Source organism: Mustela lutreola, chromosome 1 (assembly GCF_030435805.1).
Source record: "Mustela lutreola isolate mMusLut2 chromosome 1, mMusLut2.pri, whole genome shotgun sequence".
Lineage (NCBI taxonomy): Eukaryota > Metazoa > Chordata > Mammalia > Carnivora > Mustelidae > Mustela > Mustela lutreola.
The window spans coordinates 232,426,568-232,436,965 of NC_081290.1; the positions used below are offsets into that span (position 1 = coordinate 232,426,568).

General features: G+C 57.6%; 1 protein-coding gene across 7 annotated transcripts in view; it reads left to right on the forward strand.

The window, feature by feature from the left end:
- Positions 1–9,389, forward strand: part of ARAP1 (ArfGAP with RhoGAP domain, ankyrin repeat and PH domain 1) — a 62,324-nt gene extending 52,935 nt beyond the window's left edge. For 4 of the 7 annotated variants that reach the window (XM_059133432.1, XM_059133440.1, XM_059133476.1 and 1 more), the window contains 8 exons: positions 1,331–1,444; positions 1,692–1,837; positions 2,325–2,357; positions 5,881–5,963; positions 6,645–6,695; positions 6,856–6,919; positions 8,299–8,448; positions 8,762–9,389. In XM_059133432.1, coding sequence (XP_058989415.1) covers positions 1,331–1,444; positions 1,692–1,837; positions 2,325–2,357; positions 5,881–5,963; positions 6,645–6,695; positions 6,856–6,919; positions 8,299–8,448; positions 8,762–8,779 — 659 coding nt within the window. In that variant the 3' untranslated portion in view covers positions 8,780–9,389. The other 3 variants (XM_059133449.1, XM_059133459.1, XM_059133467.1) reach the window with 3 other exon arrangements.
- Positions 9,390–10,398: the final 1,009 nt, after the last annotated feature.

Below are 10,398 nucleotides of genomic sequence, written 5' to 3' on the forward strand. Positions count from 1 at the left end.
GTTGCTTGCAAGGGTGGGGATGCTGAATTTGATAATGGCATTGGTGATGAAGGGAGTAGGAGGTGGTGATGAGTGCAAGAGGGATGGGGCAGGGTCGGATGTGGTGGTATTCCTGAGGCTGCTGGAGATGGCGGTGTGAGGGAGCCATGGTGGTGAAGGGGGTGATAAGGGCATTTTAGGGTGAAGGGTGGTTTGTTTTTAAACATTTCATTTATTTATTTGACGAAGAGACAGCAAGAGAGGGAACAGAAGCAGGGGGAGTGGGAGAGGGAGAAGCAGGCTTCCTGGTGAGCTGGGAACCCGATGCGGGGCTCAATCCCAGGACCCTGGGATCACAACCTGAGCCAAAGGCAGAAACTTAAGGTCTGAGCCACCCAGGTGCCCCGAAGGGTGGTGGATGAGGGTGTATCTGTTCATCTGTTTTCCTGTGATTTGTTGAGTGCCACCCACCAGGTTGGGGGGCCAGACACAGTCCCTCGCCTCACAGGGGTTAGTGTGGTCTGGAATGGACAGCAATGCCATGATCACCGGGACAACCATTCAACTGAGGCTGTGAGGACCGCTTTGCAGGAAAGGGCCACAGCACTGCTGGAGCTCACAACAGGCTCTCTGGCTTTACGTCCCTGTGCTAGGAGGTGAAGAAGAGTAGGAGTTACATGCTAAAGGGAGAGAAAAGTGCCTCCTGGCAGTGGGAATGGCACAGGCAAAGGCCCTGTGGTAGTCATGGACGTTACCCTTTCGAGGAGCTTGAGGTGACAGTGAAGGGCTTGTGTCACGGGGTGGGGCGGGAGATAGACACAGAGGCAGTCACTGGGCCTGACCACAATGCAAGGCCACTAAAGGGTTAGCGATGGGAGTTTGGAGAGGTTGTTCCTTATTGTTGGGTAGGGAGAGGTTGTTCCTTGTTGGGTAAGGAGAGGTGGGGGCGGGGAAGGAGACTCATGCTATGGACCACATGGAAGGCCACGGTATTAGTCCAAGGACAAATGGTTACGTGGGCCACTGTGTCAATAGTGATGGACAGAAGCAAAGAGATTCAACATATGGAGGGAAGATGGGGAGGCTTTGTTTCTGGCTTGAGCGGTTTGGCGGGTGGTGTTTTCCTTGATGGGGACACACAGGAAAGATCACTGGCTTGGATTTGGATGTGTGGGTTGGGTCGGCTTTGGTCACAGCCAGATGTGTGGAGCCTCAAGCTCTGGGGTGTGGCGGTGCTGGTAGGTGTTGGGCGTGGACGGAGCCTGTGGCCATGTAGGTGCTACGTGTGTGCACCAGGCCTCAGCGCTGTGAGGCCTGTTACACAGTAACAGCGGGTGTGCCCTCCCCACAGAGCGCCCCCTGCACTTTGCGGAGAAGGTGTTGCCCATCTTGCATGGACTGGGCACAGACAGCTACCTGGTGGTGAAGAAGCACCAGTCCATGGAAGCCATGCTACTCTACCTGGGTAGGTGGTGGTGCCTCTGGGGGGCCAGTGCCCATAGCGCTGGGCAGGCAGGAGCCTCCCCTTCATCTGGAGCCTGGATAGGAGCTGGTGGTGCTGGGCAGAGCCGCTAAAGCAGAGAGTGGCCCATGGGCTCATTGTCAGCTGGGGTAGGCTGGAGTGGGTTCCTTCATCCTGGGACCCTCCCCTCGGTGTCCATGTCCATGGTTGGGGGTCAGGGCAGCCCATGGCCACTCCAGTCTTCCCCCAGCCAGCCACGTGGGTGACACCAAGCATGGCATGATGAAGTTCCGTGAGGACCGGAGCCTCCTGGGCCTGGGCCTGCCCTCGGGGGGCTTCCACGATCGGTACTTCATCCTCAACAGCAGCTGCCTCCGGCTCTACAAGGAGATCCGGGTAAGTGGCCCCAGTGGGTCTGGCCGTACAGCAAGCACTGGCGCCCAGATGTGCTCACACACCCATTCACAAACATCTGCTGGTGTCTGCCAGCGGGAGCATCCCCATCGCGGGACCCTAGGACGGCTAGTGGTGGGGGAGAGCCAGAGACTCTTGGGTCCAGTCTTCTGTGCCCTGTGGCACCTGGATGCCATCCCATCGGGCTCCTGCCATCTTGCCTGAGCCTGGGCTTTGTCACGGCACCCACAAGGATGTGCCCTATGGTGACAGCCCCCATTTGTGGCCTCTGCAGTCCTCGCCACTTCACAGGCTGTCCCTCCTCCATGCCCACTCTGTCCATGTGCCAGGTATCCTCCCAGACCTCGACACCCTGCCCCCAACATCTTCTGTACGTCCCTGCCACAGCCCACCATGCACCACTACACACACTGTCCTGGCTCTGGGCCTGGACCTCCTTCTTCCATAACACTAATCCTCTATCAAACAGAGCCAGAGGCCGTGGAGCGGGGCCCCTGAGACCGTGAGTAGCTATGAGCCAGCTGCCAGCTTCCTTACACCGCCTGGGGGCCAAGTGAGCCTGGGGGGAGCCTGGGGACCTAGCCAGAGCTCTTGGCCATTTCCAGGCATGGTTCCCCAACCCCCTACCAGTTAGCGCTGGCTCCCACCCTGACTCCTGCCCTTCACCTCCAACCCTGCCCCAGAGTCCTTTCCCCAAGGTAGAATGCCCATCAGTGTGATGCTTTACAGTTTTCCAGAGAACTCTGTGTGGGATCTGTGGGGCCAGTAATGGGGGCCCCTAGGTTTGAATTAGAGGTCCGACCCTTCCTCTTTCCAACCCTGGAGAGAGTTTCAAGGCTGTCAGCATGTCCGTGCTACTGCCCTGATTCTTAAGTGCTGGGGTGGGACTCCACAGGCTTGTGGTATAATCCTCCCTTGGTAGGAGCCCCTGCTCATCCTCCCTGGCTGCGGGCCAGCCCTTACGTGCACACTCCCACACTCTGTGGGAATCTCGGGACTCCCCTGTCTGTAGGGGATAGTTCCACCTGGGAGAAGCCCCTTACTCAAGTTCAGCTGAAAACCTGCCTTCCGTGATGACCCTGTGGGTCCCAGCTATGCCTCAGGAGCCACAGAGCATAGCTGTTCCACAGGGGTGGGCAGCAGAAATGTGTTTCCAAGCCCAGGGTTCTAGCCTGAGCTCCTACCGCTGCCCTAGCAGTGACTCCAGCGCTTCCTGCCCCTCGCCTCTTCTGAGGACACTGGACAGGCCTAGCTGCCATGGAGGGAGCAAAGCAGGCAGACTGGGACCGTCACCTCCCTCTCTCTGCACGCTCCACCTCTATTAATGAATCTGGGCTCCTACAGACCCTTGTGGGGAATGCTTCCTCTCCTCTCCTTTGCCTCCCTCTATGATTACTTACTTCTGGGTCTGTTCACCCCTCCACTCAGTCTCCCTTGGTTCCGGTATATTATTTCCCTGACCCCCTCTTTATATGAGCCCCTTGGAGCAGAACAAGACCATCATTGTGGGCAGAGGGGAGGAGGGTGGCTGAGGCACCTGGAAAAGCAGCTGCTAATCCCTTAGCGCGGAGGGGGAAAGGCAGGAGAACTAGAAAAAGGAAAAAGTGGTAATGTTTATTGAATGAGGTTTGGTGCCCAGCCCTCCCCGCACCTAATCTCACTGTTGTCCTGCAAGGAGGAATATTGTCCCCATTTCACAGGGGAGAAAACAGGCTTCAAGTGACTTGCCTAAGGCAATCTCTAGATAGTAGCCTGGGATTCAGACCCAGATTTGTTAGCATCAGAGTTCAGTGCTTTGGTCCTTGAAGTACAGGAATCAAGGCCTCAGTAGCTGGGCTGATTTGCCCAAGTGGTCCTCGCCCAATGGCAGCCAGCCCCTGGGCCCTGACAGGAATCCCAAGAGGGTGTGGTTTGGCTACCTAGGTGCTGGTAATTCTGGTATTTGCTGGTTTATGGAACAACAGACAGAATATTTGAAATTGGGACAACACCCGGCAATTCAGGATATGCAAACACCCAAGCCTCGGCCCAGGCATCTTCTGTTGTTAAAGACCTGGAGGCATTTGGGGAAGAGTCACATTCTAGAAAAATCTTGGTTTCTGCAGAGCTCTTTGAGCATCAAGGGGCGAACGGTATTCTCTTCTAGTGACCTCATACCTCAGCGATGCTGGAAACATGAGCTGTTTGATTGGAAACCAAGCCCCACATTGAATGATGTCCCCCTCTCCCTCCCTGTCTCAGCCACACTCCTGTCACACGTGCCATACATACACCGCACAGACAAGATCCTGAGGAGGTAGAGTCTGAGGACAGTTTTTTCGAATCCTCAGGGAGCCACAGCCTGGTTTGAATTCCTTGATTCCCACAGTTCTCCCCACACCCTGACTGGAACCACCCCTGTTCCAGTGGTGTCACACCCATGAGCCATGAGCCTGTTCCTTCCCCTGTCAACTCCCTCTACCCCTTGCTTCTGGTTCTTTTTCCCTGGCACCCACAGCTCAACTTCTTCCAGGCCCTCAGCCTGCTTTCCATTCTCTCAGCCTGCTGCCTTCCATATTGCAACCTAGTTTTCCACACATCCTTTCCCTTGTCCTGCCTGGAGCCTGCTGTTTTCCCTGCCCGCAGACCCGTTTCTTTCACAACCTCTGTCTCAAGTCTTTTCATCCCCGTGACCTGGCTTCTAACAACCTGCCGTCTGATGGCTTCAGTGCTCTGGGCCTGACTTCTTCCCTGCCTTCCTTCTTTTTCCCTGCCTGCGTGGAGGTTTTCTTCCTTGTGTCTACCCACACTGTGTTTGGCCAGTGTCTGCATCCTGATTTCCCATCCTGCTGCCCCATGTTCTCCTGCCTGCAGCCCAGTTTGCTCAAGGCCGTCTTGGGCACATGGCCATTGTCAGGTCGGGTGCCGTGTGTAGGAGACATAGGGTTCCCCCATCAGGGCCTTGGTTCTCAGGGAGGATCAGGGTGAAAGCAGGGCAATAGGGCCTAGTAAGTCCTCCTAAGCTATATCCTCTTGAGACAGCACCCAGGTCTCTGCTCATCCTTTATGCAGCCTCACAGCGTCTGCCAGTCCCCAGCCATCCTCTGGTCCCCTCTTTTTGTTCCTGCAGAGGAGCCATGCCTGGGGGTGGCCGGGAGCAATGGTGGGAGCAGGGTGGAGGTGGCTCAGCCTTTGAGCCCCCAGTTTTGGTTGTAAGTGAGTCCCCCTCCCTACCATCCACCCTGGTGCCTGGCTGGTGCCTAGGGTGCCTGGTGGGGCAGGGCTTCAAGCAGGTGGCCCCCAAAGCAAGAGGAAGGCTCATTAGCTTGACCCGAAATCTGCCTCTTCCTTGGGGGTCACTGTCCCCGTACCTCTGCCTCAGAGCCAGCCTGCTCCTTCCAAGCCCAGACCCATATGCAGAGGGGGGCCAGAGGCGGGCCAGAGGCGAACTTGTCCGTGAGCCACTGACCCTCCCCAGTACATCGGTCTCTTGCTTCCTGACCTAGACCACTGGAAAGTTCTTCCTTTGGTCTACCAAACAGCTGTCCTGCTTCAGCGTGAGTCCTTAGCCTTCCCCTGGTGGAACCAAAGAGCTAGTAGCTACTGACCCCACAAGTCTTCTGTTCACACGGTCAACCCTGGAGCCTCCGTGGGGTGGAGAGGGGTGAGGAATAAGCCAGCCAAGGCTCTCAGGTCCTACACGCTCATTCAGTTTGGTGCCGGAGGATGACGTGCAGGCTTCTCCCTCCACAGTCTGGTTCAGCGACGGTGCTGCGAGTCAGTTCTGGGGATCACTGCTCTGTGTCCTGCTGGAACAGCCACCTCAGGGACTGAGGGTTGACTGTCTGATGCTGCTGCAGGGAGAGTGGCCTGGGGGGCCTCAGTTGGGCTGGATGGTGAACAGGGAGGGCTTTGTCCGGAAAGCTTCCTGGAGGAGGTTCCCTGTGCTGGGATGCAAAGGGGGCTGGGGAAAGGGAGTGGGGAGGTCACAGCAGTTCCTGCCCCAGCAGACTTGAGTGCCCTCCCTCTGCCTTCCCCCACCCCAGAGTCACCGGCCTGAGAAGGAGTGGCCTGTCAGGAGTCTCAAAGTCTACCTGGGAGTGAAGAAGAAACTGCGGCCACCCACCTGGTGAGCTGGGGCTGGGGCTTGTGAGAGCTCAGGACCCATGGTCAGGGGTGCAGCACAGCAGAGGCTTTGAACTTGACGGGGGTTGGTACTGTAGTCTTGAGGGTGTGGTCTCCCAGACCAGCAGCAGCAACATCACCTGGAAATGCAAACAGCCCAGACCTGCTGAGTCATGGGTCCTGGGGGTGGGGCCACCAGTCCGTGGTAACAAGACAGTCTGGGGACTCTGATGCTTGCTCTTGTTTGCATACCACTGACCTGGATTGATTTAAATCCTCACTGACTACCTCTGGGACCTTTCTGGGCCTCACTTTGCACATCTGTAGAACGCAGAGAATGATGGTACACCTGTTTCAGAGGGTAGTATATGTTTTTGAGATGGAAAGTGATGCCTGGCCGCTATTATTGTTATGAATTGCGGTCACCTGACCTAGTTTCCTGACTTTCTCCTCTCATCTGGGAGCTGTGCCTGGTTATCTCTCAGGGACTAGGGCAGGCCTGGGGGTGGGGTGGGGGTGGGTGCAGGCAGAGAGGAAGAGGCAGTGGCCAGAATGTGCCATGCTTGTAAGAAGGCCCTGACGCCTACCCCCGGCTCTGCCCCAGGCGTCTGGGTTCTGTCCTGGGCACCTGGGCTGGGAGGCCTCTGTGGGCGGCCACGTGACTCCATCTGGCCCTTCTCTGCAGCTGGGGCTTTACGGTGGTGCATGAGACGGAGAAGCATGAGAAGCAGCAGTGGTGAGTGAGGACCCTAGCCTCAGACCCCAGGCTGTGGAGAAATGTTTACGTGTCCCCTCTTGTGGGGTTCCCCCACTCTCCACTTCTGTGCCCTGCCTGGAGGCCATGGGCCGGGGAGACAGGCGCTTGGCAGTGTCCAGATCTGTGCCCTACCCCGCAGGTACCTCTGCTGTGAGACGCAGATGGAACTCCGAGAGTGGTTTGCCACCTTCCTCTTCGTGCAGGTACCAGGTGGAGGGGATCCTGGGAGGCATCCTTCTGGGGAATGGGTCTGTTTGTTCCTTTGCTTTAGAGGCCACCAATTGCTTCAAGTAGATTTTGAGTTGCTTTGAACTCATTGGTTTGTTCATTCACTCAGTAAGCCCTTCCTAGAGGCCCCTCTGGTCCATCCCCAAGCCAGGCGTGCTAGAGACCGAGGGTGCAGCCCCTTTCCTCGGCCACTCCACAGGTACAAAGGAACAGACCTCGAAGTGACCTGTTAAATAGCCTGGTGTGGTCAGTGTGTGCAGACAGAGAAAAAAGCCCAGGGAGCCTGCTAGCTAGGGAAGGTGGCGGGTAGGTGGGGAAGGCAGCAGGGAGGGGGCATCATGGGAGCTGAGCTGGAGGGTGACAGAGCCTTCACCTAGCAAAGGCGGTGGGTGGGGGGGTGGTTTCCAGGCAGAGGAACAGCTGATGGAAAGGCATGGCCAGAGAACTACAGCTTGCATGGTAGGGTGCAAAGAGAGGCCAGGAGTGCCAGAAGCTGACACTGGAAAGGGAGGGAGTCAGGAGCCAGATCTCAGAGCCTTGAAGGCCATTCCCAGGAAGCCGAATTCAACCTCGTCAGCAGTTTGAAGGGAGAGTTTGAAGTGAGAAAGTGGTTTGCCGGTTTGTCTAAGAGGGCTCATTCTGGATTCGGCCTGCAGGGGAGGACAGACTGAGGGAGTCAGGTGGTCGCCACATTGGGCCAGGTGGGAACAGGCCAGGAAGGGGTTGGATGGGGTGGGGGGAGGGGGTTGGACTCAAGCCATAGATTTTTTTTTTTTTTTAAGATTTTATTTATTTACAGACAGAAATCACAAGTAGACGGAGAGGCAGGCAGAGAGAGAGGAGGAAGCAGGCTCCCCGCTGAGCAGAGAGCCCGATGCAGGACTCGATCCCAGGACGCTGGGATCATGACCTGAGCCGAAGGCAGCGGCTTAACGCACTGAGCCACCCAGGCGCCCCTCAAGCCATAGATTTTAAACAAGAGCTCAGAGTTGTCTGGGGGAAAAGGGAGACAGAACTGTACCAGGGCCCTGAGCTTCCTGGTAGTCAAGCCTAAAGGGAAAACAGGTGGATTCCATAGTCTTGGCTCCCAGTGGAAGGAGGCACACATGTGTTTCCTTTAGAACTGATTTCTGGGTACCGTATTCTTGGAGCAGTTTGTGTACCCAGAGGTGGGAGTTATTGAGCAACGTCACTGGCTGCGTTTTGCCAGGGATACAGTCATATTCTCCTCTAACTGCTGCTTCTCATACTGACTGGGATCAAAGCTGAGGGTATCCCCTCAGCTCAGAACTGGAGGCATTTCTGGGAAGGGTGGGTGGATCGGGAGCCGAGTGCCCTCCTCTCACCTCCCCAGCACGACGGCCTGGTGTGGCCCTCGGAGCCCTCCCGTGTGTCCCGGGCAGCGCCTGAGGTCCGGTTGGGCAGCGTGTCCTTGATCCCCCTGCGTGGCAGCGAGAACGAGATGCGCCGGAGCGTGGCCGCCTTCGCTGCGGACCCCCTATCCGTGAGTGGCTTTCTGTCCCTGTGGGCAGAGGGCTGGGGCCTGGCTGGGGTATGCCTTCCGCCTGAGTCCCCTCTCTACTTGTCCTGATTGCCACACCCCCCCCCCCCCCCCGTCCTCCTCCGCATCCTGACAGGCTCTTTCAGTTGGCGTAGTTCACAGGACCCCCCTCTTTGCATGGCCCTGGGGGACCCAGCTGACCTGAGTACTCCCAGGCTGGCATTCCCAAGTAGCTGCAAAAGCTTAAGCGGGGCCACCGGCCCTGTGAGCCCTCCCAGCGTGCTTATGGAATCTGGCCTTCTGTGGCTTCCCACAGCTCCTCCGCAACGTCTGAGCACGGAAGAGCCAGCCCCTGCCTCTGGGACTCTGCTGCCACGAAGCCTTCCTGTACAGACACCCTCGTGCCCTGTGTGCCCGGTGTGAGCCAGCGGGGAGTGCACAAGGAAGCCTCACCCCCACACCCCGCATCCTGACTGCAGCGTGGGGTTCCCTGGCCAGGAAGCAGAGGGCAGCAGGGTCTGCCTGAGGAGGAACCTCTCATGGGCTCTGTCCAGGTGCTCAGTGCCCCTGGCTTGGCCTGCTCCCTAACCAGGGTCACCGACCCTGAGTTTGAGGGGTTGGAAAGATGGGATGGGCATCAGTCAGGAGATCTGGAGGACCACCATCCTTGCAGAGGCCCAAGGCTCTGGGGCCCCGCTGGAAGGGTGCCCACCCTCTTGTCCCAGACTCCAGAGCAGCAAATGGCGGCAGATGCTCTAAAGGAACACTCAGCTGGGATGGGGAGAGAGCTCTTGGGTATGTTTCTCTGTAGCCTAGAGCCAGGCCTGGGGACTTTAGGAGCTCCCTCCAGTCTAGCCTGACTGGTAGGGCCCAGGCTTCCTGGTGCCCCTTCCCCACTTTGGGGGCCTTTTGATAATATAAATATATCTGTATATTTTATCCTATATTGCCGAGGCCTGTGATTGGCTGGGGGTTTCAGGTGCTCTGGTGTAGGAGGGGCCAGGAGTTCAGGAGGCCCAAAGGTGAGTGCCTAGTGCCCTGAAGCTGGGGGGAGCCCCAGGCCCTGAGCTGCTTAGCCCCTCCCTCCTGCCCCAGGCAGAGCCCCAGCCCAGCTCCATGCCATCCCCATTGCATGCCTGTGCAGCCGGGCTGGGAAGGCCTATCCTGACCCTGGCCAGGACAGACCCCAGCTGGAGCAAGCCCCTTTCCTGGCTGCAGTCTAGAGTCTGGGCCGGGGCCTGGGTGTAGCCTGTGAGTGACTCAGGGCAGCCCCCCACCAGCCCTTCTGAGACACAAGGTCACAGAGTCACAGGAGCTTTATTAAATTAGGAAGAAGAGCCTCAGGTGTCCCTTGGTCCCTATGCATGGCCCTCCAGAGATGGGCCCTGCCTTACCCCTGGAGGCTGCCCTCACTGAGCACTCCCTGGTTGTCTCCTCCAGGAAGACAAGGCCCTGGCAAGTTGGGGAGATAACGAGCTGTTCAGAGACCTATTTGGGACTCCCTGGGAAGGTGCCAGACACCACATTCCTGCCTCTGCTTAGAGCCTCATTACCGCCCTCTCTCCAGGGGCGCAGCAGGCAGACAGGCTGACCTCCCAACCTTAGCCTCAGCCAGTGGGGGCTGGACAAAGGGGGTGGAGATGGGTCACCGGACCTCTGATTCATATGTTCCCACTCTGGGGAAGGCCAGTGTAGGAATGGGGTGTTGGGGAGCTGAAAGCTCCTCCAGGTTCTGTGTTCCAGGCTCTTGAGGAGGGGAAGTGGATGTCAGACTGGAATAGGTCTCCTGGCCAGTTTCACAGGCTGGGGCTAAGCCCCTTGAGTCCCACTCTTATCCTCCCTTATGTGGGCTGCTCCGGGCCAGGCTGACAGATTGAAAGTCCGACCATTCGGCCTGCAGCTAGGACAAGATTGTCGTCCAACTGCTCAGGGGCTGGAATTCTTCCCTGGATC